The sequence below is a fragment of the Phallusia mammillata genome, chromosome 4 (assembly GCF_965637545.1).
Source record: "Phallusia mammillata chromosome 4, kaPhaMamm4.hap1.1, whole genome shotgun sequence".
Lineage (NCBI taxonomy): Eukaryota > Metazoa > Chordata > Ascidiacea > Phlebobranchia > Ascidiidae > Phallusia > Phallusia mammillata.
The window spans coordinates 21,027,606-21,044,249 of NC_137255.1; the positions used below are offsets into that span (position 1 = coordinate 21,027,606).

The 16,644-nt window shown below is 42.4% G+C and overlaps 3 protein-coding genes across 6 annotated transcripts; all 3 read left to right on the top strand.

The window, feature by feature from the left end:
* Positions 1-789: 789 nt before the first annotated feature.
* Positions 790-1,726, top strand: LOC145223601 (DBH-like monooxygenase protein 1). The gene is made up of 6 exons (XM_080090001.1): positions 790-867; positions 930-1,023; positions 1,098-1,279; positions 1,341-1,421; positions 1,551-1,649; positions 1,721-1,726. The coding sequence occupies exons 1-6, from the start codon at positions 790-792 to the stop codon at positions 1,724-1,726; spliced, it is 540 nt and encodes a 179-aa protein (XP_079946127.1).
* An 870-nt stretch (positions 1,727-2,596) lies between these two features.
* LOC145224186 (uncharacterized) lies at positions 2,597-10,426 on the top strand. Of its 4 annotated transcripts, none has more exons than XR_013859584.1 (2): positions 2,597-10,283; positions 10,367-10,426. XR_013859584.1 is itself a non-coding variant. In XM_080090630.1 (2 exons), the coding sequence occupies exon 2, from the start codon at positions 3,824-3,826 to the stop codon at positions 9,638-9,640; it is 5,817 nt and encodes a 1,938-aa protein (XP_079946756.1). In that variant the 5' UTR covers positions 2,597-3,357; positions 3,441-3,823; the 3' UTR covers positions 9,641-10,426. The 4 variants fall into 4 exon arrangements, 2 of the variants coding, with proteins under 2 accessions (XP_079946756.1, XP_079946755.1); XR_013859583.1 differs by having other exon boundaries at positions 2,597-10,144; positions 10,221-10,426; XM_080090630.1 differs by having other exon boundaries at positions 2,597-3,357; positions 3,441-10,426.
* Positions 10,427-11,479: 1,053 nt separating this feature from the next.
* On the top strand, positions 11,480-15,592 carry LOC145223602 (DBH-like monooxygenase protein 1 homolog). The gene is made up of 12 exons (XM_080090002.1): positions 11,480-11,638; positions 11,874-11,984; positions 12,581-12,730; positions 12,819-12,912; positions 13,062-13,243; positions 13,309-13,389; positions 13,610-13,708; positions 13,816-13,918; positions 14,324-14,493; positions 14,575-14,669; positions 14,807-14,963; positions 15,458-15,592. Exons 1-12 carry the CDS (start codon positions 11,480-11,482, stop codon positions 15,590-15,592), a joined length of 1,536 nt encoding a protein of 511 aa, XP_079946128.1.
* Positions 15,593-16,644: the final 1,052 nt, after the last annotated feature.

The window sequence follows — 16,644 nt, forward strand, 5'->3', positions numbered from 1 at the left end:
GGTTAGTGATTTGAAATGGGTGCAGCAAGGAAAAAAGGTTAAGAACCACTGCCTTAGAGGCTTAGATTAATGGCCGAAAAGAAAAGAATCATGTTCACATCCTGGGCCTAAAACAATTATTCATTCCCCGTACATAAGTAGCGAGTCACACAATCACTTGGCTGCAGACAGTACACACCTACAAGGCCCCAGGGCAGCTGGTGACAAGATCTACATTAGCTCATAACGGCCTATGTCTTGTAGCCTACCTACTTCACTCATTTCAGGTCAAAACAGTGTGCGCTGTCTGCAGCCTAGTTCTCCTTCAATGTTTGTATTTCAGATACATGGGCACACAGAAGGATGGGTTGGCATCGGTTTTTCACCGACTGGAAGCATGGCTAATGCCGACATTATAGTCGGGTGGGTAAAAAACGGAGTGGCAACAATTACAGTAAGCAAAGATGTGAATTATTTAAAATGTGCAAAACACATTGATTTTTTTCATCAATTGTATCAGAGGATGAAATAACTATAATTAGATTGGTTTGCTTTTTAAAACGCAACATAACTTACTACAAAATGTATTTGTATAACAGACTCATGAAATGGGGTTAACTGAGACAACAAAACAACTACTAAAACAGTGTGATTACAAGCAAACGAAAAATCGAATAATATTCTTACCACAAGTATAATTCGCAGCATTTAAATAAAGTAATAATTGCATTTCAGGATCGTTATGGCTGACAAAGCAACGGTTACCCACCTCAGGACACAGTTCAGAATGTTTCGTTATTATGGTCGGGAATGGAAGTCGATGGTTACACTGTGATCAAGTTTCGACGTCTGCTTGTCACCTGTGACAACGAAGGCATGGATATAACAGTTGGAATTGGTGCGCTTGTTTTGCATGCATTCTGTTTTGTTATCCTATGTAAACATTCTAGGGTGATACCATGAAAATAATATACGCCTGGGGAGTGCTTGATCCTGTTGAAGATGATCTTACTCCAATAGACAAACATGATGCTGGAAATAGAGGTAAATATAATACCCGGTCCAAAAATGTTTTAAAATATGCTTCATCACATATGTATGACTGAATTACTATTTAGGTGTAAAGAGCATCTTGCTGCTTAATCCAGCAAGAAGTGACGAAAGCAGATTTCCAAAAGAAGAAACCCACTTGACCTTGGATCTCGTCACCGAAAATTTTCGTGTTCCGCCTGTGGACACCTATTATAACTGTCTTTTATTAAAAATACCTGACATGTCACAGAAGCACCACATTGTCAAGGTCAACCTGTTTAAGGCCAAAATTGCTTTGAACGATTTTAATTAACTTGCTTTTGTTATAGGTGGAGCCAATTATCCAGCCAGGACACGAACTTAATGTTCACCACATACTGGTTTATCATTGCATCAATGACGCAAATATAGTAGGTCCAATAATATGCAAAAGTTGCTTTCCTTATTCGTGTATTAGGTATAAATGGCACAATTACAGTAACCTATCTCAAAAGTACATACAACAACTGCAGAGGTATGCTAGATTTAAAACTTTTTAGACCCTGATCAATGAAACCACGGAATGCCACACGAACAATATGCCTGAAGATTTTCATAGTTGCCAGTTTGCCAATGTGGCTTGGGCAATCGGAGGAGGGGTAGGTAAACAACGAAAGATCAATTTTATTTTTAATTTTTATTAATCTGGTTAAGAATTTGTCATATTTAGATTTAAATTTGGTTATGTGTGGCTGTACCACAAAACTAGAAAAAAATGTTTGTTGATATTTAATAGTATTTTTAACAATTTTTGAAAGATAGGTTTAAATTGATTTTAATACTGTTGCACAAAAGAGTATCGTATAAGGCCTTCCACTTTCCTAAACACGCTGGATGCCCCCTAGGAACGGCAGACGCAGCAAACTACGTGGTTCTGGAAACCAATTATGACAATCCTGCTTTAAAATCAGGTTGGTGTGCCAAAACGAAGTTTATTACATTTTGCGTTTCGTTCACGTTGCAACAAAAGCGCGATAATTAAAATTCTTAAAGAGAAAGGTAAACATAAACTTTTGTGTCAACGCTAACAACCATTTTTAAAGCCTAATTATATTTAGCTTCTGTTGTTTACTTTACCTCGGTCTAGCAGAAAGGCAGGTGCTAAAAATCTAATAAAAAACTTTTATACCAGACATCGTCGACTCTTCTGGCCTGCGCTGTTACTACACTCCTGACTTGCGCAAGTATGACTCTGGTATAGTGGAAGTCGGTCACGTGGTCAGTGGTTTTACCGACATCATTCCACCAAACGCTGAAACCTTTCTCGATTACGGCGAATGTACAGACAACTGTTTAGGATCCGTAAGCGTATTTGAAATATGAATCGTACAGTACTAATAAATATTGAATCAAATGTAACGCAGCACATGAAATCGGAAGGTCAGGACTCTTTAAATGTGCTTGCAGTGTTGCTACAGGAAACTTACGCTAAAACATGTGGGGTAGGCCTTTCTGATACATTACAGTTTGTAAGCTAATTTTATTGCTATGTGTTTATAGAAATACCGATATTTATATAAGCTATTGTTGCCAGGCATAGTATGAAGTTTAAAGAGCTCTTCTGGCAAATGTGATTTTATTCCGACGTTTCGACGTCCTATACAGGTCGTCTTCATCAGGGTAAATGACACTGAATGCGACTAGTACAGAGTAATACACAATTCAAATATATGTCATTTTTGTTGTAATTGCTCGCAAAGGTCTTAGAAAATTTAGAGCATGCGTAGTTTGTAGGATAGGGAGAAACAACCTGACCGACCAAAATACTTCAAACTTGTTGATTTACTGTTTGTAAGATTTCTTGCCTCTAGCGGCGCAAACTGTTATGTACGGGTGCCAGGGAGATCGTCCTGGCATTGCTATTGTCACAACAATGACTTTGTGACGTAAAATCCATTGTGGTGCGAGACCGCATGGTTATTAGTTTATTAGTGTCTGTGATGTGCTGAACGCGTGAAAGTGAGTTGTGATAGCTAAGTAACGTATTTCTGATTCTGTTTGAAACAGAAAGTATATTGTAAATGTGCAAAAGTTGTACCTAAGTGAACTGAACCTGTGAACTTTGCGCTGAGCATTGGATTATTGTGACCCGATTAATTTACTGTGGGCAAGATTCGGCCTGCATCGATCTGTGCGACGAAGTGACTCGGTTGCATTGCTGTACGCCGGTATGTTTTAATGTAGTGGCCTGTATCTTGGTGTGTTTTTATGTGTTTTACTGATTACGACTTACGATATTTACAGTGTGAAAACCGTAATCTGTGATTTCCAACTGGGAAGTCTTATGCCTGGACCGATCAAAGTTTGGTACGTTATTTTGTTTCTCTCCTGTAAATGCGTTTTGTCGTTGTTCCTCGTTCTGACTTTTACTAGTGTTGTTATGTTTGCAGAAAACCGCGTTTATTGCGCGCGTCATTCATCTTGGTCGAAATAAAATTCTGTTGCTCGCACTGGTAGCTTGTCCAGGCGCTGCACTGAAGGTGCGACGCTACATCGTTTTCAAACTGATCAACGTGTCTTAACCAACAATGGATCCGGATGATGAAGTTATTGTTGCCGCTCACAGAAGTCTCATGGCTAAATATGTCAGAGCTGAAAGTCTGTTACTTAAACCTACCGACGCGCCTGTCGTTGAACAATTCCTTCCCGAAGTCGAAAAGGACTTTCAAAGAGTAATGTCACTGTGCGAAACAATGTCCGACGGGGACATTGTCCCAGGTAGCCGCACAAGAAAGATAGATTATATTCGGATAAGATCGAGTTCGACGAGCGTATGGAACAATGGCTGTGTGATGTGCGGCAAAAAACTCCAGTTTCCAATGCATCTCTACCGCCATTAGTGGACAGTCCCTTTATCGTAGACGATCAAAAGAGTATAGGCTCTACGACCAGCTCCATGCGTAGCTTGAGGTTGAAAGAAAGTCAAGTTAAACTTCGGATTGCCCAAGTGACCCGGCGACAGGACGAGGAACGCAAGCAAGAGGAGGCGGCTAGAAGGAAATTAAAACAGGAACTGGCGGACCGCGAGGCAAAAGCAAAGCAAGATTTGGCCGACCGCGAGGCAAAAGCAAAGCAAGATTTGGCCGACCGCGAGGCAAAAGCAAAGCAAGATTTGGCCGAGTTTGCGGACCGCGAGGCAGAACTTGAGCGAGAGTTAGCAGACCGAGAGTCGCAACGAAAGTTGGAACTTGCTGAAACTGAAGCTAGAGCTTGGGAGGATGCGTCTGTAGCTGAATCCATTTGTGGTAAGCAACATCCTGGATTTTCTGGCTCGACAACAGTGCCTTTGCCGAGTAGCCCACTGGACAGCCCTGTGCATACCTACATTGACTACAAAGCGCAACCGACAGCACTTTGTAAGAATTATGCGCAAGACCAGCGATATACCGAACGCGACACTTTCGTCCAGAAATACGTTAAAGAAGAAGCAATTCCGCCTTATCAATGCCGCGCACATGAGCCGACACAACTTAAATTTGATTCCTATCAGGCGCCCCCCAAACCACTCGAAACTCGAGCGCCCCGTGCTAGCCACAACCGATACCTGGAGGTTGGTGAACGTTTTCTCCCGAAACCGATTGTAGAAAAGTTTAAAGGTGACCCCATGGACTATTGGAGCTTTATCAACCGTTACCAACTGCATATTACGGATAAGGTTGAATCGTTCGACCTGAAGCTAATTTATTTGTTGCAACATTGCGAAGAGCGTGTATACGAACATATGAAGCATCATTCTGCGTGTGAAAGCCCTCGAGAGGGTTACGAAATGGCCCGACGCGAATTATACGACAGGTACGGGCAGCCCCATATAATAGCTCGGCGCTGCGAGAATTTGCTACAGGATGTCCCGAGACTAACTTCAAATGACCCAGTCGGTCTCGAGAAACTGGCCGTACTGCTCCGAAATTGCTGTGCTTCCCTGGAAAAAATGGTTGGTACGTCCATTGTAGACTCGGTGGGATTCATTTCCTCGATTGCTTACAAACTGCCACTTAAGATGCGGGAAAAATGGGTCTCTGAATCGTTGCGTGTTCAGGATAGAACAAATAATGTGGCGAGATTTGCTGACTTCGCAAAGTTTGTCATAGAGCAAAGCCGAGAAGCTAATTCGGTTTTTGGAAAGTGCTTGTTTTCTTCTCCTGTGGAAAAGGCTGACACGGCTGCACCCAGAAGACAGAAAGTATTTGCGTATAACGTAAACGTATCAGCTCCGGAGAGTGCCGCCGCAGCTGATTTCTCACGTCTGTGCACACTTTGCAAAAGGCCTCATCGAATCGACGAGTGTACACAATTTAAACGTAAATCGTACGAGGAGCGAAGAAAGTTTGCAAGAATCAAAGGGCTGTGTTACAAATGTTTGTCTCCTGGGCATTCGGTACGCGATTGTAAAGCTGAGACTAACTGCGACGAGGAAGGTTGCGACAGTGCCTATCATCACACTTTACTTCACAACCCGAAGTGGATAAGCAAACCCACAGATTCCGAGGAAGAGAGAAACGGCAATGTGGGCGAATTTCACAATGACTGCATGAATTCCGTCATCAACAGAGAAAATGGTTTGGCACGGAGACCGTCCGCTTACCTGGATATACTTCCTGTTCAAGTACGATGTGGACACAAGCTGGTGAATACATACGCCTTGATTGACTCAGGTTCTAATATGACATTTTGCGAACGTCAGTTGGCAGAGAAATTGGGTGCTAAAACAACTGCGAATGGCGTGCACTTTAAGCTAAACACATTAACCACGGATCAGCCTGTAGCCGTTGATACTACTTCTGTGTCACTATTTATTTCACCGCTAAAGGGGGGACAAGAGCTGAAACTCCCTGATGTTGTATTGGTTGATAGGATCCCCGCCAACCCTAGCCGGGTACCAGAAGCTAAAAGGCTGGAAAAGTACGAATATTTGCGCGGTGTCGACTTGCCACAAATAGAGGGTGGCGCTGTAACATTGCTGATTGGGAACGATAATGCGATCGCACACAGGTGCCTGGAGAGCCGCTTTGCGCCCAATCCACGCGAAACCCCAGATGCGGTTAGGACGCCACTGGGATGGCTATTGAAGGGCCCTTCTCTGGAGACACAAGCGTATGTGGAGGAAGAATCCAGCTTCTACTTGACGGCGTTTTCCTCAGATGTTGAAGCTGACTGTTTAGGAAACGTACTTATTAACGATGAAGGAAGCTCGTTCCCATCGCTAGAAGACGATATCGGCGATGTTGAATCTCTGATGCAATGGCTGCGCAGTCACGAGGAGGTTTCTAATTTTGGGATGAAATACTCGAGGGAGGATGTAGTCGCCTACGATATGATGACGCGACTGGTAGAACGCGTCAACGGGCATTATCAGCTGCCACTTCCGTGGAAGAATGACAGTGAGGTTCTCCCAGACAGCTTGCCAATGGCCAGTGGGCGCTTGGAAGGCCTAAAGAAGCGCCTGTTGCGGAATTCTGCGATGCGCGATAAGTACATCGAGAATATGGCCACCCTGTTAGAAAAGGGTTATGCAGAACGAATTCCTGAAGACCAAGTTGGTACGAAGAATAGAGTATGGTACCTCCCACACCACCCAGTCGTCAACCCAAAGAAACCTGAAAAGGTCAGAATCGTTTTCGACTGTGCCGCGAAGTGCTCGGGTCAATCAATTAACGACAAGCTAATGAAGGGACCCGACTTGGTAAACAACCTTGTTGGCGTTTTGGCGAGGTTCCGAAAGGATCGTGTTGCAGTTGTCGCGGACATAGAGGCCATGTTCCACCAGGTGTCGGTCGCTCCCCGTGATCGCGACGCTTTAAGGTTCTTATGGTGGCCAGGAGGAGACATGTCAAAGGTGGCTACTCCGCACAGGATGAATGTACATTTGTTCGGTGCCCGCTCTTCCCCCAGCTGCGCTACGTTTTGTTTACGTGAAACTGCAAGGGAGCACGGAAAGTTCTTCGACCCCAGAGTTCCTGATGCTGTGAGATACAACTTCTATGTCGACGATTGCCTCGCGACAGCCCCTTGCGACTCAAGCGCCGTTAAGTTAGTGAAAGACTTAAAAGGCTTGCTCGCCTTGGGTGGATTCAAATTGACGAAGTGGGTTTCCACCAGCGACGCAGTCATGGAATCCGTTCCAGTCCAAGAAAGAGGCAAGGCATGCCAAAACGTTTCTTTAGGGGATTGCGTGCAGCAACGTGTGTTGGGAATAAACTGGGACGTGAATGAAGATGAGTTTCAATTTAGCGTCGACCTGCCCGCTAAACCGCTGACCCGACGAGGTATGCTCTCGGTAACTAATTCCCTTTTTGACCCCCTGGGATTCGTGGCACCTGTCGTTCTGGAGGCCCGATTGATGTACCGCAATCTGTGCCAGAAGAAGTTGGACTGGGACGAGGAAGTTGGTGGAGCTGACTTGACAAAATGGAGAAAATGGTGCGGCAGCTTGGAACGTTTGCGCGCTGTCCGGATTCCCCGATGTTTTAGGCCTAAAACAACGAACGAGATAACAGGCCAACAATTGCATTTCTTTGCTGATGCCTCTACAGTTGCAAGAGGATGTGTGTGCTACCTACGGACAACGATGGAAGACGGCAGTGCACACTGCAGTTTTGTAATGGGAAGGTCGCTCTTGTCAGGTTCTGGAAAGCACACGATCCCTCGTTTGGAGTTGGAGGCGGCGCTGGATGCTGTCAAGCTTTCCAGGACAGTCAAGAAGGAGCTGTGTATGGAAAACTGCCCTTGTGTTTTTTGGAGTGATTCTACTATTGTTCTTCACAGTCTCTTTGCAGACAGCAAAAACTTTCCGGTATTTTCTCGAAACAGGCTTTCGCAGATTGAGAAATTTACGTGCGTACATGATTGGAGACACGTCCCTACCGCTTCGAACCCAGCAGACCAAGCCTCACGCGGCATGGCGACCGACGCCTTCGTTGGGTCGAAATTATGGCAAAACGGGCCAGACTTCCTGCGATTTCCCCCGGATCAGTGGCCCAAGGGATTTGCTAAACCCGAAGTACCGGGGGGAATCTACAGCAGCTTTGATTTAAAAGAAGCAACTAACGTGTTTCTTTCAATCAGCGACTGCTCACCGACCGATAAGCTGATCAACCACTTTTCGTCGCTCTACCGTCTTAAAATCGCCACTGGATGGCTCTTGCGCGTCCGAGGATATCTTCACAAAAAGACTAAAGGGGAAACCGCTACGCTTTCTCGCTCGCCAATCACCGTAATTGAGCTACAGGACGCTGAAAAGGCACTCGTACAATACAACCAGCGGCAAGAATTCCCAAATTGGACTAAAGACCTTCCCTCGCACCAAAATAAGACGTCTCAGATCTACAAGCTAAATCCCATCATGGTAGACGGCGTGTTGCGAGTAGGAGGAAGACTGGAAAACTGTTGCCTGGATTACGAGGCTAAACATCCCGCCATTATCCCACACCAATCTCACCTTACCGATCTGCTAATTGAACACTACCACAGCAAGAAAGCGGGACACTCAGGTGTCAACCATACAATGAACCTGTTATGTCAGCGCTACTGGGTTGTTAACGCGCGAGTTGCAATCCGTCGTGCCTTGCGAAAATGTCAACTTTGCCGACGACGTGATGCCAACCCAGGATCGCAGCAAATGGCCGATCTGCCGTCGGCCAGACTACAATTAAATGAGGCCCCTTTCACCCACACTGGGGTGGACTACTTTGGACCTTTCACAATTAAGATACGCCGAAGTGAAGTGAAACGCTATGGGTGCCTTTTTACGTGTATGACCAGTCGCGCCATCCACCTGGAAGTTTCCCCCGACCTTTCGACAGATGCTTTCATTAACGCTATGCGACGCTTCATTGCACGTCGCGGACCAATCAAGCACATGTATTCAGATAACGGGACAAACTTTGTCGGAGCGGAACGAGTTCTCCGAGAGTCCGTCGATGAATGGAACCAACAGCAAATACACAACTACTTAAGACAAAAGGCGGTAACTTGGCACTTTAATCCTCCTAGTGCCAGTCATTTTGGAGGTGCTTGGGAAAGGATGGTCAGATCTGTCCGCCGCATATTGATGACGCTGCTTCCAGACAAACCACTCGACGACGATTTGCTACACACTTTATTCCTTGAGGTTGAAGATATTGTGAACTCGAGGCCCCTGACTCAAGTTCAATTAGAAGTAGGAGAGGAATTACCACTTACTCCTAACCATTTGCTGAAGCTAAAGCCAACGGTCGGTTTGCCGCCAGTGAATACTTCGAAGACCGACTGCTACGCGAGACGCCGGTTTCGTGCTGTTCAGTACCTTGCTGACGAGTTCTGGCGTCGTTGGATGCAAGAATACCCTCGGACGGTCATCGCCAGACAGAAGTGGCATGAACGTAAGAAGAATTTTGCCGTTAACGACATTGTGCTGTTGGTAGACGATTCGACCCCGAGGGGGCGCTGGCCTATGGGCCGAGTTCTTAACATATTCCACGACAAAAACGGAATTGTCCGAAGCGTTGAAGTAAAGACTTCCAGCGGAGTTCTGAAGAGACCTGTTGCAAAGCTGTGCGTTATCGTTCCTGCCGAGACTGGGGGCGACGAAGAAGAAACAGAGCCAAGGATGTAGAAAATTTGGACTGTCATGAACGTTTATTTCGAGCGCGTCGGAGCTTAATGAGGCGCAAATCTTTTAATTGTTGTAAAAAATTGTAAACGCATTAACTGTAGCGTTTCCCATTTTGGTGGGGGAGGATGTAAGATTTCTTGCCTCTAGCGGCGCAAACTGTTATGTACGGGTGCCAGGGAGATCGTCCTGGCATTGCTATTGTCACAACAATGACTTTGTGACGTAAAATCCATTGTGGTGCGAGACCGCATGGTTATTAGTTTATTAGTGTCTGTGATGTGCTGAACGCGTGAAAGTGAGTTGTGATAGCTAAGTAACGTATTTCTGATTCTGTTTGAAACAGAAAGTATATTGTAAATGTGCAAAAGTTGTACCTAAGTGAACTGAACCTGTGAACTTTGCGCTGAGCATTGGATTATTGTGACCCGATTAATTTACTGTGGGCAAGATTCGGCCTGCATCGATCTGTGCGACGAAGTGACTCGGTTGCATTGCTGTACGCCGGTATGTTTTAATGTAGTGGCCTGTATCTTGGTGTGTTTTTATGTGTTTTACTGATTACGACTTACGATATTTACAGTGTGAAAACCGTAATCTGTGATTTCCAACTGGGAAGTCTTATGCCTGGACCGATCAAAGTTTGGTACGTTATTTTGTTTCTCTCCTGTAAATGCGTTTTGTCGTTGTTCCTCGTTCTGACTTTTACTAGTGTTGTTATGTTTGCAGAAAACCGCGTTTATTGCGCGCGTCATTCATCTTGGTCGAAATAAAATTCTGTTGCTCGCACTGGTAGCTTGTCCAGGCGCTGCACTGAAGGTGCGACGCTACACTGTTAATGAACCACCAGACGCTAGTGCAAGGCTTTGAAAGGTTTGACAAACAAAAACACGGACAAATATCATGGTGAAAAACCTAAATTACCAAGATCCATTTTTTAACATGAACAAAGTTTTTGCTCTATAAAGTCGTACCAATGTTCGGACTTGTGATGAATACATTTATACTGGGATCAGTCCTGAAGCGTCTATGCAGACCAGTGCGTCGATGCAGAATCAGGGCATACTTATTGCAATCATAGTACGCCAGGCCTAATAAAGGTGTGATACCGAATCAAGCCGGTCGCGCAGTCATTCAAGGCACAGACTAGAAAAATTGCCCACCGCAGGCTAGATTTTTTTTAAAGTCTGTGCTATACCATATCGTAATGCTCACGAGACCGGTTCGATTGGATCACACCTTTTAAGGCCTGGCGTACTATGAATCTTCGGATTTGCTTTAATACACTTAAGCGTACATTTGCCGCTTGTCGCACAACAACACCTTTCTCCTAACATACAATCAAACCTCGAGGCAGTATGGCAAGGTTCCAAAGGTCATGTGATCCAGGTATATCAGATACGAAATTGTTTTGTTTGCCATTAGTAATAGCGGAAAGCATTACGTTGTTTGCACACTGCTGGCTAAACGTCGGTATTTTTCCCTGCGATCAGGTGACACCACCCCGTGACCTGGTACGATGTCCTGCATAAAAAGGTCTTCTTCAGAAATGATGGCCTTCATTGCCGCAACTTATTTGGTATGTCGTTCGTCAACACCAGCCAACAAATCCTATACAAGGGTTTTAAATCTGATTTGTTTGGCTGGGTTTAATGTTGTTTTCAAATACGGACATTTTAATTGGATTTCTTAAGTAGAGGACACTGAGAGTTTATTGGAAACATATTGTTAAAGCCTTAATTTAGATATAAGTGAATTAAAATCAATGCAAATTTCACTTGACTGTGAATTAAAACAGTATGTAATTACATAGGATCAAATAATTAAGGCAATAAAATAAATATGTTGCGTTTTTGGCAACTTTTCGCTGTTTTGTGTTTGGCCAGTTTGGCTCAGTGCAAACCCAACACGACAGAATCTTTCGCTCACAATGTGGTCCTCGATGCAGGAGAAGTTATGACAGTTTATTGGAATTTCAACGACACTTCAATCACATTTGAGGTAAATTATATCGTTTTGAGAATATTTCTAATTTAGGGTGTTTTGTATTTGCTATAATGTGAAACTAAGTCCGACTTTTACTGAAGAAGTTAAGGAAGCAAATAACATAATTATTATAATTTTATTATTGCATCTTCAATTGAGTTACTTGTTATAGAGCTGTTTCCGTGGATCTATTGAACTGTTGCTATTTGTAATTTATAAGTTTGAAAATAAAATTGAATTTGCTTTTTAGATACACGGACGCACAGAGGGATGGGTGGGCATTGGTATTTCACCATCTGGAAGCATGGCTAATGCCGATATTATGGTCGGATGGGTAAAAAATGGAGTGGCAACAATTACAGTAAGCGAGTGTTTTGCTTTGATAATAAAATACAATTACCTCTTATTTACGAATTTGCCATTGACCTAAATAATATTTTGCTGTTTGTTTCCACAAAAATAGTTAAAGTGTTATTAGAACTACCATACAATTAAAACTAGAAGAAAATTTTTACGTAAGTTGAGACTTTGCTGAGCTATTATGCCATTGACTAAACAATGTTGCTATTTATTTTCTTTTTTTTATACAATGAAAGTTCCGCGTTAAACTACATCTTAAAGAAGTAAAGCTGGTGGGAACTAAGCGAGTGGCAATATATCACCGGTTAACATATAAAACAAACAGTAGTAACCAGGCCACCGCTGCGTTATATTGTCCAAAATTAATGTAACCGCCCCATATGTAAACAACACCGAAATTCTTGGACTAACAAGCTGTTGTGATAAACACACAAGTGGCAACAAATATTTACCAAAGGCTAAAACTACAGCTTAAAAAACAATTGACGCAAAATACATATGTGTTTCTAGTTTTAAAGACGTTTTGTAATAAAGTTAACAATTTCATTGTTTGTCTGTTTTTGCAACCCAACATTTTAAGATATAATTTATTTTTAGGATCGTCATGGCCAGAGCGTCAATGGTTACCCACCTCAGGACACAGTTCAGAATGTTGAGTTGTTAGAGGGAATGGAAGTTGATGGTTACACTGTGATAAAGTTTCGACGTTTGCTGGTCACCTGTGACAGCGAAGACATCGACATAACGGTGTGAAATTGTCTTTAAGTTTCATAATGCTTTTTTGTTTCATAATGCATTAAGTTAATGCTTTAATACAAATAATGTTCAAATAAAGGCCGACACGGTAAAAATGATTTACGCCTGGGGACTCACCGATCCTGTTGGAGATGATATAGCTTTTGGGAACGTACATGAAGCTTCAAACAAAGGTAGGGTCATTAGCGACTATTAAAATTTAAAATAACAAGCTGTTTCCACTTCAAACTGATATACAGTTGCAGTGACGATTTATCTACACCTCTTATATTTTGTACTGTTTTTAGCAACATTTCCTAAACTTGAATCAATTTCGTATTAGGTGTAAAGAGCATTGTGCTGCTCAATCCAGCAGGAAGTGACGAAGTCATGTTTCCTGAGGGAGAAACCCATTTGACATTTGACCTTGTCAACGACCAATTTCATGTTCCAGCTGAGGATACTTACTACAATTGTCATTTAATAAAACTACCAGACATGGCAGACAAACATCATTTGGTCAAGGTTGAACAATATTTTTCGTAGCAATAATATATTTCATTAATAAGCGTTTGTTGTTGTTGTTACAGGTGGAACCCATAATTCAGGCAGGACACGAACTCAACGTTCATCACATGTTGGTTTACCATTGCACTGACGACGCCAATATAGTAAGTCTGTTAATTGGAAAATTTTTGCTCTCTCATTATAAAAGTCAAATTTAGAAAACGCCAAATACCATTTGTCACAGTCACCAAAATTAGCGCTCTTCATGCTGGTTGTATGTTGAAACTCGGATGGCTGCATACAATGAGTTAATTTTCACATTAATCACAAAAACGCATGGGCTATAATTTAAACCCATATTTAAACTGACCATATTTATTTCAGACTCTAGTGAACGAAGACGCGACATGTTACAGCAGCAATATGCCTGAAGATTTTCACAGCTGCGAGTTTGTTATCATTGCCTGGGCTATCGGGGGAGGGGTAAGTTAAAATAAAAGTGATGAATATTATCTAGATGTTATAACGCAACGTATTCAGTTTTGGTTTATTGGTTTTCATGACAAGATTAATGTTTTTTTTTACTCCAGTCCTTCCACTTTCCTAAACATGCTGGATATCCCTTGGGGACGCCAGATGCACCAAAGTATGTCGTATTGGAAACTCACTACGACAATCCTGAAATCAAATCAGGTTATACTATGCATATTTAGACATGGTTTAAACCAAAAATTTGTTATTACGTCTATATACAATGTGTTATATCTTGGTAAATATTGCACATTGAATAATTTTGGATCCCAACGCCATCAGTGGATAACTGAAGAGCAAACTTTATTTAACCTACTCTTCCCTCGCTAGACATTGACGACTCTTCTGGCCTGCGATTTATGATAACCATGGCTATTTTATGTTGTTTACTTTACCTCGGTCAAGCAGAAAAGCAGGTGATAAAACCTACATAAAACTTTTCGTACCAGACATCGTCGACTCTTCTGGCCTACGCTTTCATTACAGCCGTGACCATTTTATGTTGTTTACTATACGGTGTCGCAGAAAGGCAGGTGATAAAAACTTGGATACTTTTTTTCGTACCAGACATCGTTGACTCTTCTGGCCTGCGCTTTTATTACACTCCTGACTTACGAACGCATGACTCCGGTATAATGGAAGTCGGTCACGTGGTCAGTGGTTTTACCGACATCATTCCACCAAACGCTGAAACCTTCCTCGATTACGGCGAATGTACAGAAAACTGCTTAGGATCGGTAAGCAAAGTTGAACTGCAGCTGTTTGTATATAAAGGTTGGTTAATAGCTAACTTAATGCTAAATCATTTTGTAACGCAGCACATGAAAATGGAAGGCCAGGACTCTTTGAATGTGTTTGCAGTGTTACTCCACAGTCACTTGCTGGGCAGGGAGCTTACGCTGAAACATGTGAGGTAAAGTCTTTTAGAAAAAAAAGTATTTCTAACTGTACTGTAATATGTTGCGGCATAAATACCCCCATCTGTGTAGTCGTTGAACCCATGAGTTTAAATGAATGTGAATTTTGAGTTAAATTAAAAAAATGTTTTAGAAATGGCACAGAGCTTCCGTACTTGGCCAAAGATTCTTCGTACGACTTCAACTTTCAAGAGACTCGATTTTTATCGGAAGAGCGAGTGCTTAATCAAGGCGATTCTATGCAGATGATTTGCAACTACAATTCTCTTGACAGATCCACAGTCACATTGGTAATCACATAAAAGTTTTTTTAGGATATTTTATCCAAGGACTCTTGGTACAAAGACATGGTACAAAAACCGAATTAGGGTTTTTAAAACAGCAATGAAGTGACCACGAATTTCATTTTTATTTTTGTTGTCAAGTACACAGTCGATGTAAAAATACACGTGTATAATGAGCTCCCGACTGATTTCGCTACCATGTAAGGTTGAACTAGACGCTTTATCCTTTGACCTAAGGGTCGGCAACCGTCGGACCGCGGTCCGGTACCGGTCCGCGACGAGTTAGTTACCGGGCGGAATAGTTTTTCAGGTTAATAGCTTTTTTGCCCAAATATCCCGGGGATGCTAAACTAATTTATGCGTTTTATTGATAAACATTTGAAGTTTTTTTGAGGCCGTACCGCGATAAAATTTTAGTTTCAAAAACAGTCCGTAGTACAAAAAAAGGTTGCCGACCCCTGCTTTAACCGATTACACATTTCTTGTTGTTCTCATTTTAGGGTGGTCTATCGACCAGTGAAGAGATGTGTTTATCCTATGTGTATTACTATCCCAAAATGTCTTTGGGATTTTGTGAAAGCGAGGCGGATTTATTTCTACTGCTACAGCACTTTGGTATCGCCATGGTGAGGTAAAGTATAAACTTTTTACAAAAAAAATGTAAAGTTTGTAGCTGTTGTAAGTCGATTCGGTCTTTTCGGATTCGAGTTTGAGTTTAAAAAACGAGCTTGATCCGAGCATTACTTTTCATTCGGCATCTTTTTTTCTGCCCTTGTACTAACCTACGGGCCAGATTCGTGTTTTTTAAAGATCAGTGGTTCTGACCTGGTGTCGGGCTTTAGGTTTGACGCTTGGTGCGGACCCCAATCTCAGGCACTCTTCCAACTCCAGTTTAAAGGAGAAAATTTTACTACAAGCGTATTTATACCATATCTGGAGGTTTTTATACCATATCTGGAGGCTATAAAAACAACATTTTTTTATTTAAGCTATGTTGGCGAAGCTTTAGTTCCTGGTATGAAGAACTTGAAAATCGAATCTCCCCCCGAAATCGCGAATCAAACTGTGTGGGAATATCTCAACACGGTAAAGTATAGTTGTGTAACATGACTGATTGTCTTTTATAAAGATCATTTCAGAAACCGTTCTGACAACGAGAAAAAATCTTTGGCAAAGCTGATAAAGTAACATTGTACATTTGGCTCGAGGACCAGTCTTACAATTTGGGCACTATACCCCTGCGGACGCATAAAACACCTTATATTTTTAGCTTAATTGGGATGAAGCATCGGCCGACGATTTTGGAGTAGCAGCTCAACTGATGTTTAGAAGTCAAAAATGCTATTCAACCAAATACAGTCCTGTGGAGGTTGGTGATCGATGATTGTTTATCCTTGATATTGTAGGCACGCTTGTTTCACGTCCGTTTATTTCGACACACTGAATAGAATGAAGCGAGCACACAATCCAACATCGCAAGTATTGTCGCGAGTCGCGTGTCGCGTGTAATTTAAAGATACGCTACAATATGTTCAATTTATTAACTACTTGTGTTTGTTATTTTAAACTGATCATTACAGATTTACAGATTTGATCCAGTCTGTGATATATGAATAGATTGTTTTAACGGACTAACGATTCAAAATGTTTATCGAAAAGAAAACCTCGATTCCTAAAGAGGACACTG

Excerpts from the sequence above, each read along its gene's own strand:
- LOC145223601 (XM_080090001.1), top strand. The coding sequence starts at position 790 with ATGGAAGTCGATGGTTACACTGTGATCAAGTTTCGACGTCTGCTTGTC. Across the intron at positions 1,280-1,340 it reads AGAAGCACCACATTGTCAAG|GTGGAGCCAATTATCCAGCC; the intron begins GTCAACCTGTTT and ends CTTTTGTTATAG. Across the intron at positions 1,422-1,550 it reads GCATCAATGACGCAAATATA|ACCCTGATCAATGAAACCAC; the intron begins GTAGGTCCAATA and ends AAAACTTTTTAG.
- LOC145224186 (XM_080090630.1), top strand. The coding sequence starts at position 3,824 with ATGGAACAATGGCTGTGTGATGTGCGGCAAAAAACTCCAGTTTCCAAT.
- LOC145223602 (XM_080090002.1), top strand. The coding sequence starts at position 11,480 with ATGTTGCGTTTTTGGCAACTTTTCGCTGTTTTGTGTTTGGCCAGTTTG. Across the intron at positions 12,731-12,818 it reads GCGAAGACATCGACATAACG|GCCGACACGGTAAAAATGAT; the intron begins GTGTGAAATTGT and ends GTTCAAATAAAG. Across the intron at positions 14,964-15,457 it reads ACAGATCCACAGTCACATTG|GGTGGTCTATCGACCAGTGA; the intron begins GTAATCACATAA and ends TTCTCATTTTAG.